Source organism: Pezoporus wallicus, unplaced genomic scaffold, assembly GCF_028554395.1.
Source record: "Pezoporus wallicus isolate ANWC-B61680 ecotype Strahan unplaced genomic scaffold, APGP_CSIRO_Pwel_v1 contig_14703, whole genome shotgun sequence".
Taxonomy (NCBI): Eukaryota; Metazoa; Chordata; class Aves; order Psittaciformes; family Psittacidae; genus Pezoporus; species Pezoporus wallicus.
The window spans coordinates 667,851-686,270 of NW_026635616.1; the positions used below are offsets into that span (position 1 = coordinate 667,851).

Here is an 18,420-nt window from a genome sequence, read left to right on the forward strand (position 1 = left end):
CACATCTTACCTCACATTCACTTTGATAATGAAACTGAGAACTCCTAAGACAGCATTTCATTTTCAGATTGTAGAAACTAAACCTACCCCCCCAGCTACAAACCTCACCTACATCCATGCTGAGTGTGTATGCATAGTCCTGTGGCCCAGAACAGCAGAATGTGGTGCTATGCAGGTATCAAAATAGATATTGCTTTGTGCATTGAACTGCAAAAGAAAATATCTTGCCGCCAGCTGCCCAAATATTAGGTGCTCACAGGCCTTTGGGCATTGATGCTCCATAAATTTAAGAGTATTTATTAGGTGAATACAGAAGTGGAAGTTTCATAGCAGTGGAAAGTAAGTATGATAATGAGGTAAACACATGTTGCAAAGAAAACACCAACTAATCGTGAGTGCTGTGACAGGAAACAGCAGCTTTAAACAATCCCTTCTTGAATGGTGGAGCAAGGTCTGTGGGCTGGCTATAGGACACTCGACTTATTAATGACACCTCCCTGTCTCCTGTGGCTTTTTACAGTGCTGTGAACCCAATCTGACCAGTAGGTAACCAAATAGGGGTTATGCTCTTTTGAATGCTTTGAAAAGACCTTATGAATGCTCCTTTCCATTCCTGAAAGCGGAGCGTCACATGTAGCTTCGGTTTTCCTTGGATAAGCAAGAGGAAGCATTCTTCAGGGACCATATCCACAGATAGAGCTGAGCTTCCTTACTTTAACTCAGAGACCTAAGGTACGGTGATGTCTGTGCACCAGGAGCTCCATCTGGAGGTTGTTTGCTCTGATCTTTGGTTTTGAATGAAGTGAAGGTGCAACAGTGCTGAGTCAAAACCACCAAGCATCAACCAGGGGCATCTGGAAAACAAACGGCACCCAGAGCAGTGGGAATGGCCATGGAAAAGTGCAGGTTTGTTAGTCTGGATAAGGTATTGAGGCAAGAAGCTCCTAAAGCGCAGTTTGGGGTGAGGGTCAATCTTCTTCTGACTTATGCCAGATGTTCGATCCTGGTGACTTTGCTCAGCTCTACCCCAAGGCTGTCTGCGTGCACAGCTCCAAGCAGAGCCTTCCACTGTTAATTGAAGCACCATGGATTCAGAAACAAGTTTCAGACTGAGTCAGTACGTTCAGGGAAAGCCGAGATGCGATCAGACTGTCCTTCCAGCTCCTCTTACAGCACAGCCTGTTGAGAATAGGGTACACAGGGGCCTGCAGCCTGTCTTTGTTCTAATGTTACAGGCAAAAAATGGTGCTGTATGATTGAGCTAAACCTCACCGGTGATGGTTAGCTCTGTTTTGCTGGAGGTCTCACACTGCTTACGGCAGCAAGGGGTCTGACTGGTGCAGAACTGTTGAGCAGAGCAAGAGAGCTCCATGGAAGAAGAGTGGTCTGAGCACTGGAGGGTCATGCTGAGCAGCATCCCCTTGTTTGAAGACATGCTGTGTGTTAATATATTCATCATCCTCCTGGGTGGAAAAATAATGTTGGGGATCCTTAAGCCAAGCAACAGTCCTAGATAACCCAAGACCTGTTTCTTCCTCTGACACAGTGAGCATCATTATGGTGTTAGGGAGGTCAGGAAAGGTACCTGAGGCAAGAAACCTTGGTGAGCTTTGGCATCCATGCTTTAATCACACTCAGAGCTGTCTCTGCTGGCTGCCTGCCTAACACTGCCACAAGAAGGTGCCCCAGCTGCAGACTGCTGTGTGAATCTGGGGAACCCAGATTGGCTCTGATTTTGTGTCAAAATGGAAGACCTATGTGGAAAACATCTCAAACATCGAGCCTGGAACAGGCCTGTAATGTCAGCCAGCAGCAGCACTCCATGTCCATGATCAGAACTCCATCTGCAGGGCAGGGATCTCTTCTCCATGAGATGAGACACATAGAGGAGACTGGGCGCACAGCCCAAGTGATGGTTTTGCCATGGAGTTAGTGCCAGGTGCCCTGTGGGATGAAGGAGGAGTGGAGAGGAAAACTGAAGGAGAACGGGCGCTTAAGGGCGCATGTGGACTTTAGTCAGCTGCTTGATGACACAGAGTTTCAGGGCTACACTTCTCTAAGGCCAAAGGCTATGGTGGCTGCTCAGCTGTCAGCCAGCTTCTGAAGGAGAAATGTGTGTAATTAATCACCCAGGGTGCCAGAATGCTATGCAATTATGTTTGGTTTTCATAGACTCTACGTTCTGTATCCCAGCCAAGGGATGCAAAAGTTATGCCCTCTGTTTTTATCCTGCTGCTGAAAATCCCAGTTGACTATGCCCTCCTCCACGATGGGATCATGACAGGACGTACATCATGGTGCTTATGGAAAAGAACCCCAACGCTTGACACATACACAGACCCTCGGGAGAGCTTCAAGTTGCAGTGAGAACAGGGTTACTATTGCCAGCAAGGTGTAAGTATTTTGAGGACTTGCAGATCATAAAGAAACAAGGTTATGGTGATGGCCCAGTGGACGAGAGAGTGATGACGAGGTGAAGGTTTATCACTGTGTGTATCTATCTCTTTCTGCCTAAAATGGCAGCCCCTGCTTGCACACACACACACGCTGGTTTATGGCTATCAGCAGAAGAAAGAGATATTTGACAAATAATACATGTACCTGGCCAAAAAGGAAAAGATTTAACCCTGTCTTATGTGGCTGTGAGCAACTGAAAAGCTTCTTCTGAGATGGCTAAGGGATCATCGATGGGATGATAACAACTTTCAAATATAAGGGGTGCTATTTCCCATTGCTTTTATTGAGTGCTACCATGAAAATGACTGGAACCACCAGTGGGGACCACCTTTAGGTATTCATATTACACAATGCAACAAAAGATGGACCACCGAAAAAGAGCAGGACTTACCATCAGATCTCTACAGAGGCACAGCTGAGCCCTTATGAAAAGAAAGATGGGGAAGCTCATGGTCTTAGCCAGGACCAAACTGCCCAAGTCCCTGATCCCCAGAGATGTGCTTTTTGGCATCAGGACAAGTACCATTTGTCTGTACTACAAAGCAGCCCCCGATGAAGAGATACATCGCTGTGATTTTGCTATCAAAGTAAAGCTGTACCCACCTCGTGGGCTCTTCTCCCTGTGCTTCTCATGAGCATAACTGGCAAACTGTTGTTTCCCTTGTGCTGCATTGACACCTGCCAGGCCCTCTGCACCCACAGTGATGAACAGAAGCCCTTGCAGATGCCTGCTGCACACTGGAGCAAGGCTCTGGAGAAGTCTGTGAAACCTGTGAGAGCTGGCACTTTGAACAGAGGGGCGACAGCCCTTCCTTGGCTTATGTACAGATAGGCCTCTGCCAGAAGCAGTGAGCATCAGGCTGCCCCAGCCTGGTGCACAGATGCTGTCAAAATGCAAAGCTAAACATGTTGAAGATGGTAGGTGCAAAGATGCTGGTTCTGCAGCTTGAGCATATAAAGTAAAACACCCAAAGTGCCAAGCTGCAAAACTGCTTTACATTACCTGTAGGGTAAAATCAGAGTGAGCTCCGTTGCTCCAACACTATCCCTTCAAGAACCAGAAGAGCTGTACAGCTACCCCTTCTCCCTGGCTTCTGACATGCCCTCCTGCAATCTATCCACAGGGATGCAGCCTTGTCCAGTGGAAGCATGGCAAAGGATGTATGACCCTGGAGCACAACACTAGAATTTCTCCAGCTTTCCTTGCCCCTGTATGTTTGTGTCTAGAGATTTACCATCCCTCAGATGTCCTGTGTGACCTGTGCCTTTACCACAACACAGGCTCTGGGACAATTGGGAGTCATCCAATTCATACCTGCATTTTTATGGATATTTAAATGATTTTTTTTTAAATATATATAGCATATACACACTAAATAGGCACATATATAAATACACAGAACTTCATAAACTAATTATATAGGCATTCAAAATTAATATTTGTGATAAATCAAGAGCAAGCATACCTTAAATTGCATTAAGATGATGCTTTGCTCTTGTTTTGCAACAGAAAGACAGGCTTCATTATAAGCTTTTCCAGCTCATAATATCTTTCCATAATTTCTTCTGTTAGCCTCTGATAAGCAGTGCCAGCCTCTTTAGTTCCTTGGCATTTCCACACCTTGTGTGTGCATGTATATGTCTACTATATGTATGCATACATACATGTATAAAAAACACTGTATGCTCCCACTTTCCAGTCCGCTCCCAACCAAGTACTCCCCCAACTGCTGGAGGAAGAAATGAAAACAATTTTCTTCTCAAAATACCTTTTCTTTCCATAGGAAAAAACCGAAAGCAAACCCTCAAGTTTTAGGTTGTATTTACCATCACAGTCTTTTCAAACAGGAGCCAAAGCAGCATACCAGTAGTGTTTCTCATTTTAATCACATAAAACCAACAGGAATAAATTTGATCAAGCCTTTAAGTATACAGAGGTGTATTTTTTTTGTATACTTTTATTTACAAAAGGAAAACTGAGCCCACGGGTTGAAGCCAAATGAAAAGGATGAGGCAGAAAAATGTGTGGGCTTTTACTTTTAAAAAAGCATTTAAAAGACTAGAAGAGAACACACCAGGAAAGCCAGCAGCAGCCAGAGCTGCTGCTAATGCCCTTGAATCTGGAACAGCTTCTGAAAAGCCAAGTCTTTTATCCCTCACTTAACATGTAGTGAAAGAGTCCAAAACAGAGCCATCCTTCAAGCCTCAGCTGTACTCCAGGGCACTTGATGCTCAGTAGCCGTATTTTTCATTGAGATGAGTCTTGCCATCACCACTTTGACCTAATGGGCAAAGAGGAAAAGCTGAATTAATTTTCCCCCTCTTATCCAAGATAAATGTGTACCCAAGCATGAAACAGTCTCCAGGCAGCAGCAGTCAGATAACCACAAAGAGGATAAAAAGTCAGACTGGATATTACAATTGAAATCATCTTTTGATTTATACATATCACTCCTCTTAATTTTACTAATCATGCCAAGATTGCATCATATATTCCTGTGGGGTTTTTGTTTGTTTTTTTTCTTGTATCCTCATTATGCCATCTCAGAAAACAGGTTTTATTATTAGCAGGCAGAGACAGAGAAATGAGCTCCCTCTTATGGACACAGCTCGCCTGGCTATCCCAGATCACACCTCCACGTTACTGCATCGGGTGTTTTGTTCCAGTGGATTCATATGCCAGAGCAGAGCAGTCTTTTCACTGAAGGATGATTCACCAGATTATAGTTTTCTACAGTGAAACTGATTCTCATTTTTCTTACTCCTTTTGGAGTTATTATAATAGCTGCAGACCATCTGTAGTGAAGGTCTGAGCTTCTCTTTCAACTAGATCACTGTATTACTCCGTGTGACTGGAGTTAGCTCCCTCGGCTGTTACGACACTCAGAAACAAACCTCAGGTGTATCTGTCCCTTGAGATGAAGCTACTACAGATACTGCAAGACTTGCATGGCCATACAGCAGATATGTGGCATAAAATGCCAGAAAACATCAGGTTTTGGTTAAAGTATTCCCGAGTTACCTTTTTCTCCAGAAGTTACAAGGACACCTGGACTACTTACTAACTAGATTCTTGAGTTATAAGACTAAAAAAGGTAAGGAAATGGTTGATACCTGCAGGAGGGACCCATATGCAGTAGTCTGGGTCATCATCTGGGTACTGTGAGGAAAAAAATGGTGGTTGCTTTGCCTGCAAAAGCAAAAACGATTTAAGGTGCTGCACCCTTACACCAATGTATCCCAGCCACTAAACCTCTCATTAATTCAGAGACAAATACTGAAAGGGGAGGGCTATTTCTACTAGAGTCAGGGATGAAAGCTATAATACACAGGGAAGAAGAAACATCAAACTCTAAAACAGATTGTGGTTGAATTGAGAGCCTCCATCATGTCAAAAATACCATACTTTACCTTCTCCAAAATCTGTGCCCAGTGGCACTATGTGGTTCTATGCTTGGGTTTTCATCAGCAGAAAAGCACTACTGCCACTAAGTTATGCTCAGTCAAACTGCTACTATTTCACTATAAAATAGCCTACTAAATGATTTCCTGAAACTCCTAAACTGTAGGAGTCATGGTGTTGTAACTCACCTTGCTTGAGCTGTTGATTTCCTTAACTTTCTCAGATGCCTCCTCAGGTTCCCTACACACTGCCTCAGATGCTGGGAAGAAAGATTTGGTTTACAACACATCATAAATGACAAACACTATCAGAAATAAGCTTGCAGGAAGTTTACACAAAAATTGGTACAAAAGGAAATCCAAGACAGCTCACTGCAACAAAATTAATAGCTCAGACTGCTGAACATCCTTTCGGTTTTCACAGGTTTATTAACATATGCTTAATATACTGTGAGTCACCTATCTGAATGCAGTTCAATAAGGTCCTCTATTTGGTATTCTATAACGCACTTTGGTTAACGGCAGATGTTTCCTTTCTAAAGATACTCTCTATCTGTAATCACTGCAGGGATTGATTTAGAAGAAAACAGAATTGCACAGGATCAACATGCATTTTTAAAAACATCAACCAACCAAAAAATAACCCCAAAACTTGTGAGTTGAATACAGAAGAGATAGAAGCATGCCTTGTTCTTCTGCCACTTGAGCTGTGAAATACTGAGCCTCTTGTGGCGTAAAGACTATGGATGAGACAATGAGGACAGGATAACATTCTGAAGAGTCTCAGTTATGAAAAAATAGAATATTCATATCGATCTCCTCTATGTTCAGTACATCAGTTTTCACTTTGGGGATCTTTCTTGTGTGCATGTACATACAGACTGGTCACCTAGGTCATTAATAGATTATTAGCTAATGTTACAGAAGATTTGTCACTTTATAAAAGTTCTGTCCTTCCTATTGTTCAGAGCTACTGCAAGACAGTAGGGCAGGGGGTGGGGAGCATTATCTTTAAGCTCCTAAATTAAAATAATTTTTCTTCTCATACCTCTTTCTTCTTTAAACAAAGGATCTCAAATGAGCTAATGCCTATGAAAAGCACAGAGAACTGAAGCACGGTTGAAATGACGTGTCTTCACCACACACTTACCACTTTGCAAGCAAAACACAATCCTTTGTTTCAATTCTAGATTTTTTAGGCTCTAGATTAAGCTTAGTTTCTTTCTACTGACAGAAGACAGTTAAGTCCTTTAGACAGTTTCTAAACTAACATGCTACTGTACAACAGAGCCTAAACTCTATTGCTCACCTTGAGATTTCTCTTGTGAGGGTCCCATCTGAGATTCTTTCCTTAGTACCTTTGGCTCAGGCAGAAAAGGAGCCCCTGTAAAAGAAAAAAGAAAGAGCCAGATGAGCACTCTGCAGTAACTCTGCTGAGCAGAGCACTAACATCCCTGAGACAAAGTACAAAAGGGTTGCATTTGTCACAGGAATAACTTCTCTTGAAAGTTCTCCAAATTACTTCATGTACCAAGTCCCTCACAATACAATATTAAAGAAAAACCTGTGACCAATTAAAACATGCCAGTAACTTGTTCAGCATTAAGACAGAAAGTTAGAATTAAACTTGTCATCAAACATCTCATTTACTGAGAAACATCAGTACTGACTTTTCAAATGCATCAAGCTGATACAGAAAAGGAGGGAATGGGGGTAAACCACACAGACACAAGAAGATGCCTCTCCACTGCCACTTTTAAAAGTATTTTTCCTCCTTACAAAGAGATCTGAAGCTTTACACAGACTTTCTTGTTTCTTCCTTATTAAGCCACTCTCCCTGCCAACAATGCATTGCAGTTGTTTTCATATGGACACTCAATCCAATGAAAGCAGGACTCACTGTCATGGTGTAAGCCCAGCCAGTAACCCAGCACCGTGCAGCCACTCACTCACGCTCCCCTTGTTCACCCTCTCCGGGCAGGATGGGGAGGAGAATTGAAAAGAGTGTAAACCCCATGGGTTGAGATAAGAACAGTCCAATAACTAAAGTATAATACAGAACAACTACTACTAATAATAACAGTAAGGGAAATAACAAGGGGAGAGAATACAACTGCTCACCACCCACCGACCAATACCCAACCCAACCCAAGCAGTGAGCTAGCCCTTCCGGGTAACTCCCCCCAGTTTATACACTGGGCATGACATGCTATGGTATGGAATACCCCTTGGGTCAGCTGTCCTGTCTCTGCTCCTTCCCAGCTTCTTGTGCCCCTCCTCATTGGCAGAGTATTGGAAACTGAAAAGTCTTTGATCAGAGTTAAGTACTACTTAGCAACAACTAAAACATTGGTGTGTTATCAGCACTGTTCTCAGACCAAAGCCAAAACTCAGCACTGCACCAGCTACCAAGAAGGAGAAAAGTAACTGTTACAGCTGAACCCAGGACGTTGATCAAACTTTTGACTTTTGAGTGCAGGAGATTTCTTCTATTTCACCAAAAGCATGGAGAACTGCCTGCCACAGGGAGCTTCAACTGGAACCATGTTAAACTCAGCTGTTGACACACAGAGTCTGGACTTGTAGGAAAAACATATGGAAAAGAAATCTGCTGGAGAAACTGTGACTCAGACACTAGGAGATTCACAGAGCTCTGAAAAATTCAGCAGCAACAGTCTCAGCTTCATTACTGGGAAAAAACAAAACCAACGATTTACCATCCTGAAGGGATTCTAGATTCTTGTTATTGCAAGAAGAACCATCAGGAGCATTAGTTTCTTTTTCTGTTTCTTCTTCTGCTGTAATTTTTGTTTCTACGTTTGATGCTCTGCTGTTTATTGTATCTATTTCTTGCTTCTCCTCCATTTCTTCCTCTTCCTCCTCTTCCTCCTCCTCTGGTCCATCATCTTTTGTTTTTAACAAGCTTTCAGGGACTTCTGGACGCCTAACAGGCAACTTCTGTGGGAGAAAGAGTTGTGCTTCAGTGCTACGATAAATGGAGCTGGATGCCACAGATATTAATTACAGAAGAAAACACACACATTACTGTCAGCGACAGCAGGTAAGGAAACACTCTCAGGATGAAGAACAGTTAGGTTTTAAAGAAAAGTTATGAGTAGAGATGGAAGATGAAAAAATACACCCAGTCCATAGACAAGGAGCACAATGTTTTCACAAGAGGGCACTGGAAACAGAATCAATCTTGGATATGATCTTTGCCATAAGACCAAGAAAAACTGCTGAGGTATAGCAGTGGTTCAGCCTGATGTCCCCAGGCTGCCTCTACTCAATTCATTGCCTTTTGACCACAGCTGTGCCTAGGAGACTGGCTGTACAAGGACAGAGAACGGCAACTGCTGGCAGCAAACATCCAACAGCCACTGCTTGCTGCCCTGTGCACCTTCCACTGCCACAGGCCTGCACCTCCATTCTGTTTCCTTGCATGTGAGAAGACATGGTTGCCACCTACAGTCTCCATAGCCTGAGAACAGCCTCTGACTTGCTCTTACAAGTCAAACTTACCCCTAGGCTTCCAGTTTTCAGCTTGAATTTGCTTCCCCCTTTCATTGCACCAAACAGAGGCAAGGTAATCTTTTTAGGCTTGTTCTCTGCTTCCAGACTGTAACTCCCACTCCTAATAAAAAAATAGACACAGAGGAAAAGAGTCCACATAGTATCAACCCAGTCTTACATTTACAAATGCAAACCAATCTGCAAATTAGAAATGGATATATAAAAATCCTTTAATTTCTCTCTCACTTGCAGCATCCAAGGAACAGGAAGCAAAAAATAAATAAGGAGAAAAAAACCTGTCTCACAGACTCCCTCAAATTCAACTGCACACACCTACATATGTATGTAACACATATGCATACAGAAAAACACACTTGAAGGATAAACCTCAATTTAAGCCAACTAATTAAGCCTGTAATTAAGCTGCCACTAGCAAATGATGAACCCAGCACACACCCTCTTGAACTGCAGCAGTTCTGCGAGGCAGTACTTGAAGAGCCACTACACCTGACTTCCAGGTATGCTTCATGGAATTGAAGTGGTTTTCAACTTGTACATAACACCTGTAACATTCCTCTGCTCCTTTTAGATGCAGGTTGGGAAAAAAAAGGTGAAAGCTGACACCACGACTCCAATCCTTTCCCCTTCTCATCCTCCCGGCGTGGGCTTAGCTTACTCCAGTGTTGCGGTACATCTGCCTCAACCACAGATGCTGCAACACCCAAAAGGCACAGCGTCTCCTTGAAGTGGTAGGTTGGCCAAGTAGGCTGGAAGGCCGTCCTGCCTTTGTGTTTGGAAAGCTGTCTATTTACTGGGTTTGCACAACTACCCATGGATAACAACAACGGTAAAAGCAATCGTTTTACACTTTAGCCAAGACTTACTGGGGCTTCAGCTCAGGCAGTTCTGCAGGCTTGACAAGCTTTACTAGCCCTTTCAGCCTCTGCTGCTCTTTCTTCAGTTCAAAGGACCTCAAGTGAAGCTTCTTTCGTGCCACACTGTCTAAGGTAGATCCTGATTTTATTTCAGTCATGAATTCATCCAAGGAATCTTGAGGTGCTGGCTGGGACTGGACTAGGCAAGATAAAGGGCAGATATGCATTGTTACGAGTGGGGAGACAACAGCTGTACTCAAGTCCTACCTTTACAGAATACCGTATATAGGAAAAACTGTCCTCTCTGCAAGTTTCTGTTGCAAGGTGAAATAATAGAGGTTATCAGCCCTGGAAAGATGAAAGCATTTCTCCTAACAAAAGCCTCAGAGTAAACTTTCATCCACTTACATAACAAAGCCTCTCTTAAAATTGAATGCTTCTTTATGAGTGTCTTTCAGTTATTCATCTCACTGCAAGATCTGCTGTCTTTAACAAAGTGGCTTATGGGTTCTTTTTGTAGTCACAGACTAAAATAAACACAGCTACAAAGAATGCCACACCACTGCATGGGGAATCCCATTTTGACTTTCCTGGAACGTGTATGTAATAACATTTGCAAAGCTGAGAATGAATCAACACATGATGCTGCCTCCCAACCCTGCATGACAGAGTGTATACAAGAATAGTTTCTTATGTTAGGCCAATCACACAAGATTTACCTTTGTTTTGACTGCATTTTCTAATGAGAAAACACTGCTTTGTACTTGGAAAAGAACAGTGACAGTCTTTCTCCTCCAATTGATTTCAAATATTAATAATTCTGTCTATGTTGATGCAATTCAAACTCAAGAGGAAAAACTAAAGGTCTAATGACAAAGAAAAATGATTGCAGAATTCTAACACATGGAATTCAAATAAGCAAGCAAAATACCCACAGAAAAACTCCTTCCTTGGGCTTGAACAAGTTTTTATACAGCGTTCAAATACAACTTGAATGCAAACAAAGAAGAACGTTGCTGCTAGAATCTGAATGAGCCTTTGGACAGGCAGCCTTCTTCTGCCCTTCAGTGTTATATGAAAAGTGGCAAATCTGGTATTTGCTGCATTAGAAGCATTTATGTATATATGCACAAGCATAATTATGCAAACAATAAGTTATTTTCAGTTCAGCTTGAGCTAATTAAACAGCACTTTGTATTTAAAGCAGCATATGTTAAATTTCAATAAAATAGCATGGTTTTGTTAAAGGTGCACATTCAAGCAATTTTACATGACAAATATTTACAGAAAAGTCTAGTAAGACTTATGTTTACAAATGGACTCAAGTGGAGAGGATATTGCTGAGCTAGAACAAAACACAGTTTATAATCCGCAAGCATATTAAAGCCATAACAGTAACTGTTCAAATATATACAGAATTAAGAGGCTTCAAAACCCAAGAAACTGTTAAGCATCCACCTCCACACAATTACAAATGATGACAAAACTTGTCATAAAGGAAACTCAGACAGAAATACTCTCCTTGCAACTATTTATATGAACCAAGACAAAACACGTCAATGAAAACTTACTGATAACAGTCTGAAGCTCCTAGCAGGCAGGAGTTGAGCAGAATGATCATTTAATTTAAACACCAAATTTCAAAGATATGGCTTAGTGTCTAGTCAGGTAATTCAGAACAATTAAAGGTGCAGTTTGCTTCTTTATCTGCACAACCATGTAAGTGCTTCAATCAGGGAGTGATCTTCAACGAGTCAGATCACCCCTTCTTGCAAATACAATTCTCTGCTCGATTCCAACAGTGCCTAAGATCAGGTAATTCAACTTAGATGTTTACTGTTAGCATTCAGTATCTGTTGAAGCAGTTTTCTACACTACTGAAGTAAAATTTGATGTTGCTGGGAGGTAAGTCAACCATGGTTATTACGCTTTATATTTCAGTGACTAAAGGTATAGGGCTATTTACTGCACCATCAACTTATTGATAATTTTCTTCTGAATGGGTAACCAAAGATGAGACTGAAGAGCTCTATGTATCTGATTTTCATTCAGCTGCATCAGTGAGTGAGAGATACCGTTAGTCCATCAGTAATTAGTTCTGAAAAACTCTTGTTTTGACTCCACATTTTTCTTCTCTCACCTTTCCTTTTTAAGATGCATTTACAATGAGAGAAGTGAAATAAAATACACTGTCTTTTCTGCCAGTTGCTTAGTCTTCCCTTATAAACAGTTTTGGAACTCACGAGAAAAAGCGTGTCTCAAATTGGGTCAGTTTCACTAATATGGGCAGATAACCAGTAATAATGCTCATCCATGAACTTGTACACTCCCCTCAACTTAGCTTAGATGTTGCTTGCTTTGGACAAGGCTGCATTTATTAGCAAGTGACTATATACACACGGTACATAAACTATTGGCTGAAGAGTATTAAGTATCCTTATTAAGCTAACTCAGTGACCTGCAAATCTCCCTACCCCTTTGTGAAAAGTGGACATTAAAAAAAAAGGCCCTTAAGACAGAAATCCATAAAATACATTTTTATCTCCTTACTGCTCTTTATGAAAAGCACTATGACCAAATAAACTTCGTGCCTTACCTTTCCCTGAAGCCTTCAGCTTCTCTGTTATCTCAGAAAGCTCATTTTCAACTTCATTTAGCTTTTTGACCTAGAAAAGAACATGCTTAGAAGATCTTGGTATCTTCTTAAAATCCCCTTTTAAGAGTTATTCAAATATCCTACCAAATTACCTCCATTTATCTACTTCTGATCTTTGACCAGGGTTTCTGGGCTGAAAAAAATATAGTCTAGATTGTTCCTAAACAACTAGCAATCCCTTCACATACCGTTCAAATCATTTTCTGTCTGAAACACAAAAATATGGTAATGCTTCTGCAGCAATGTTACAGCACCAATGTGATCCTCCAATCCTCCCTATCCCTGCTCCCCCACACCCTATTGTCTGTGCATAGCTTTTAGTTGTCATATGCCTGTCAGTCCAGGATACTTATTCTTTGAAGCAGAATGAGATCCTTCTTTATGATCCCATTCTTCTTTACGATGTGCCCTGTATGCCTGAAAAGCTGCAATTATTTTCTGATGCTTTAAAACTATTATAAAAGTACCCTGCCCCGGTATTTCATTCACCCACTGCCACGATTCATCAAGTAGCAGTCCATACTACACAGGCAAAAGCAAGGTAGTATGCTACTTCTTCAATAAAGCAAATCAATACTTTAAGATATTCATAGATATTGTCCACAAATAAAAAAAACCCACTATTTTATTGCAACTTGGCCAAATGAGAGTGAAAGGTCTGAAATGATAACAGAGTTCAAGTTATCAAAGAAAGATCAGGAAACAGCTTTGATTTTCTTTCTTAGTACTAATAGGTGCATGAGAGAATAAGCCTGGCATATCATAACAATTCTTACCAAGGAGTCATAAGTCTCTGGTTTTTCTTCTATTTTACCAGCTTTTTTCATTCTGTTCAGCCGTTTCTTTTCTACAGCACCAGTTCGATCAAGGAAGGTGTCATCATCACTGTCATAAAAATCCTCATCTTCCCAGTTCTTTGATTTCCTTTTTCGGGATACTGGCAAAGGGAAGGGAGAAGGCAAGAAGCCAATGATTTGTATACCACTGAGCAATAAAACAAATTCAAGATAGCAATCGCAAATCCCTAATTTAAGGCTTTTAGAACAATCACAGCATTTGACTCATTACTCACCTGCTTCTTGCCTTAGTACTCCCCGAGCATCGAGTAGCCTGCAAGCTTCCAGGGCGCACTGTATCATTGCTTCCTTCTTCTTTCCTGAATGGAGAATCTCTGCCACCAGCTGCTTCCCTGATGCATCATCCACGGGCAACCTGTTCAGTTTGAAACATCAGAGAACAGCTCAGATACAAACATATATTATTTATCATAGTGACATTGTTCTTTCCGTTTTAATCTGGTCTTTTCCGGTGGGTTAAGTATTTTTCACTTTTCACTTCATATAGTACCAATCGAAACACAAGATAACCTAAAGCACACATTTTATTTCACTAGTCCAAACAGTAACTCTTCCTATATTCATTCCATTGGGAATATAACAAGCTAAAAAGTTAAATGTCAGTCTCAGAATCATTTTAAGCACCAGTACCTTGCATCCATGCAACCACTAACAAATACTGAAGGAAAGGTTTCTTAAGCAGTACAGTCACTGTAATGTTGCTCCTATCCATTTGAAACCTACCTTGTTGACTTAATTTTCACCTCACCTTCTTCTGATAACAAAGTTACGTTAGTGGCCTCTTGCAGGAACCTATCAAAAACTGCCTTACAGAATCATAGAATAGTTAGGGTTGGAAAGAACCTTAAGATCATTCAGTTCCAACCCCCCTGCCATGGGCAGGGACACCTCACACTAAACCATCTCACCCAAGGCTCTGTCTAACTGGGCCTTGAAACACCACCAGGGATGGAGCATTCACAACCTCCCTGGGCAACCCATTTCAGTGCCTCACCACCCTTACAGTAAAGAATTTCCTCCCTATATCTAATCCAAACTTCCCATGTTTAAGTTTGAACCCATTACCCCTTGTTCTACCACTACAGTCCCTAATGAAGAGTCCTTCCCCAGCATCCTTAAAGGCCCCCTTCAGATGGGGAGGCTGCTATGAGGTCTCCACGCTGCCAGACCAGAAAGGAGCACAGACACTAAACCAGGCACTGATCCTTGAACTTCTGTCTCAGTATCAAATTCCAGTTGGCCTCCTTGCCAAGTGTGACAAGACAAGTAATTCCTTCAGGCTCTGTTTGTGAATTCAATGAAGTCAGCTTCTACGCAGAGAAAGTGAATGGAGATACATACTTGATCCTGCATAGCCAGCTGTTGTGCCCACGATCATCATATTCATATTCTAACTCTTCTCCTAGAGAGAAAAAGAAAGTTGATGTAGTAACCAAAATTGAAATAAACAAGAATAATCATTACAGCAGAGAAGAATGTCATGGTTAAAAAAAACAGGTTAAGTTGCCCTTGTTATAAGCATGAATTTGCCATGGGATCTTCTCTTGGTACTATGCTCATGTGGTTGTTTTTCACAGTGTAGTTCAAAGAAAAAACAATCTTGTCTCTATACGTATTCAAGTACATGACACTGAAGTAATGCCATTTTTCAGTCTGAACTCACAGATATTTTGAAGATTAATTTTTCACAAATAAGTGAGTCATCTGTAAATTTCACTAGCAACCACTGGAAGTTCAGAGCAATTCATTACTGCCATTTGTCTTGTTGGACTTTCCAATTCTATCTCGCAATAACAGCCATTGCCAAACAGAACAGACTGAGATTTGATGGGTATGAATCTTTCAGCATAGCTTCAAAGCATGGTTGTGGTTTCCGTGTTGCTCCAAAGGCATACAACTCTTGCTACAATTCCCAGTTTAGGAATTAGTAACTAAGGAAGTCTCAGATATACAATGGTGATCTAAGTTTTAATTAATTAAATTAAACTAACTAATTAAATTAAATTAACCAAATCAAACAAAGTAACAAAAAAACCCACAGCCAAACCACAAACACAAAACCACACAAAGAACTCAAACCACCACCAACCCCCACCCAAAATTTGATCACAAGGTAAGAGAAAAGTTTAGCTCCTACACCTTAATTCCCAAAGGCAAACATGGGCATAAACATCACACTTTGGTAAACAGGAAATTCACGTTAAACTTAGAAAAATTGTACAGTACCTTCTCTGTCAAAAAAGCCCTGTAAGGCCTTCCTAGGATCTTTCATATAAAAGGCATCTTGCACATCCTGAAAATCAACAGCAATAGGGTTTTCTTCAACCTCATCCTCCTCAGCATCCTCCCCTACAAGACACAGAAAGTGCAAAAGTATGGCGAAACGGGAGAAAGAGATCACCAGTATATTTCAACTTTAGTTTGAAAGAAGCAGCAGCTATGTAATCCTAAGATTATTTCCCTTAGCTTGAATATTATTTCTGCATCCAACCAAAAAAAAACTCTGCTTCATTTTTACTATTACTCATTCTATCATAAGATGCAGTTTTGCAGATGAACATCACTGCTGTGTCAGCACATTAAAGGATTATGTGCTTATATATTTCCATTCAAAATCCCCAAGTCCTTTTGGCCTGAACAGCTCATTAATTACAATTTATCTAGCTTTAAGATGTGGACTTCTTTAAATTTAAAGACAACCATACTGCACAGAAGTCTCAAGCAATTAAATTTCACCTCTCAGGCAGAAGTGTGAACAAACCTAGACTCTCAGTTTCATGGTCTTTTACAGGCATAGGCAAATTCCTCCCCGCATCTAAAAGAGCTCTGTCATACTTCTCACCAAATACAAGCTTCCCTTGTCACAGCACTCTTCTTTTTAAAAGGATTACTGTGTAGCCAAGACTTTCCTGGCATAAAGCTGGAATTTCAACCCTGGTATTCCCTGAAAACTGGCTTAAAGACCTTCCAAGATGTATCAGCTGATTTACACATCATCACTTACCCATTCCCCATGAGCAGCTCATATCACTGTTCTGACTCCTCTCATTTTTCTCCTCTTTTTCATCTTCTTCATCAGAGTCCTCTCCCAACATTGTCTTTTCTAGCTTTGCTTGCTGCTGCTTGCGCAGTGCCTTCAGTTGAGTCACAGTTAGTTCTGACTCAGACTCCTGGTCCTCCTTGGGTCCCTAAGTCACAAACAGTAACTTAGCAAAAATGTTTTTTAAAAGAAAAATAAAGAGGTATTTTCAACACAGATCCAGTTTCCATACAATAACATAAATAAATCATTACAGTGCTCTTCAAAAAGTGGAATTATTAGACCATTTGTTACAGCTTGCATAACTGAACATATCAGTCTTAAAGCCTTTTCTGAAAGGGAGAAAAAAAGAGGTGAGTGTTATTGTGTACTTGCAGTCAGACCAAACTCAAATATAGCTGTACTTTAAAGACAGAAGGTAAAAAAGTCCCTCAACACCATATGGAAGAATGTAACGAGCAGCCTCTGACATATGTGCAAAGCACACCAAGTGCCCTAAATTTCTGCTAATGAAAGCTGCCCTTGTTCACACAGAAATATCAGCGTTTCACTTCACTAACGCATCATCCTGCCGGAGAGAAATGCCTTCTGCACTCACTGCACGCCGGCAGAAGCTGCCAGCCCTGTTCTCATGCGGAGCAATCCGCAGAGCCGCCCAGAGTGATGCCGCAATGCGCTGCTCTGTCCTTCAGCCCCAAACCTCACCACAGAGCTCGCAGCGGATACTTACAACTGACTACTTTTGCCAGCACAACCACCATAGCAGCGCTCGGCTGCTTTCATAGCACCCAAACCACCTCACACGGCAGAAGCGGCTTTCCCATCCCATAGAGATGAAGATGGAGACAAGTAAATCCCGGAGCTCGATCCGGGGAAGCTTCTACCGACACAAGCCCCGGGCCCCGACTCACCTGCAGGAAGAAGAGGCGGGAGCTGCCGCCGAAGCGGAGCCCGTGACCCACCCGCACCCGGCAGTAGGTGCGGGGCGGCACCCGCGTCTTGTTGAGGAAGGTGCCGTGGGTGCTGCCCAGGTCGTACACATAGAAGCCGGCGGCATCGTCGGCGTTGGGGTCATCGGGGGCGCAGCCAGCGCCGCGGTACTGCAGCACGGCGTGGTGCCGCGACACCGAGGGGTGCTCCAGCGCCAGGGCGCAGCCGGGCAGCCGCCCCACCAGGAACCAGCTGCCGCCCTCCAGCCTCACCGAGCCCAGCACCACGCCGCCCTTCAGCACCTCCAGCCCGTAGCCGGCTCCGTCCGGAGGGCGGCTTCCCCACGGCGGCTCCTCGTAGCGCGGCGCGGCGGCAGGGCGGGCTGGCGGCGGGCTGGGCCCCGGCTCCCCACCCTCCGCGGCGCGGGGTGCGGCGGGCAGCGGGCAGCTCGGCCGCTTGAAAGCGGGGGGCTCGACGGCAACCTCCGGCTGCAGCTCCACGGCCTCCGCCATCTTCCCGGGTCCGGTCCTAAATAGAGTCCTCCGGAAACGAGCACCGCTGCGGTTGCAGTGCCGGGGGTAATGAGTGGCTCCAGGGTGTCGAGCCACTGCCCCAGCTGCGGCCCAGGGTAGCGTGAGAGGTGAGGCAAGGAGAGTAGGCGGCGGCGGCGGGAGCGACGCCGATTTTTTT

General features: G+C 42.7%; 1 protein-coding gene across 1 annotated transcript; it reads right to left on the minus strand.

The window, feature by feature from the left end:
• Nucleotides 1–4,470: 4,470 nt before the first annotated feature.
• Nucleotides 4,471–18,267, minus strand: SLC4A1AP (solute carrier family 4 member 1 adaptor protein). The gene is made up of 14 exons (XM_057397032.1): nucleotides 17,712–18,267; nucleotides 16,765–16,948; nucleotides 15,987–16,109; nucleotides 15,102–15,162; nucleotides 13,976–14,115; nucleotides 13,680–13,840; nucleotides 12,844–12,913; nucleotides 10,257–10,446; nucleotides 9,382–9,493; nucleotides 8,577–8,817; nucleotides 7,169–7,243; nucleotides 6,049–6,119; nucleotides 5,572–5,647; nucleotides 4,471–4,739 (listed from the first exon to the last, which is right to left on the minus strand). The coding sequence occupies exons 1-14, from the start codon at nucleotides 18,240–18,242 to the stop codon at nucleotides 4,690–4,692; spliced, it is 2,085 nt and encodes a 694-aa protein (XP_057253015.1). The 5' UTR covers nucleotides 18,243–18,267; the 3' UTR covers nucleotides 4,471–4,689.
• Between the last annotated feature and the right edge of the window lie 153 nt (nucleotides 18,268–18,420).

Bases quoted from the DNA above. Each gene is read 5' to 3' on its own strand.
- SLC4A1AP (XM_057397032.1), bottom strand. From the start codon at position 18,242: ATGGCGGAGGCCGTGGAGCTGCAGCCGGAGGTTGCCGTCGAGCCCCCC. The intron at 16,949-17,711 runs GTGAGTCGGGGC...TTTGTGACTTAG, and splicing joins CCCGCCTCTTCTTCCTGCAG to GGACCCAAGGAGGACCAGGA. The intron at 4,740-5,571 runs GTATCAACCATT...TTTGCCCATTAG, and splicing joins CATATGGGTCCCTCCTGCAG to GTCAAAGTGGTGATGGCAAG.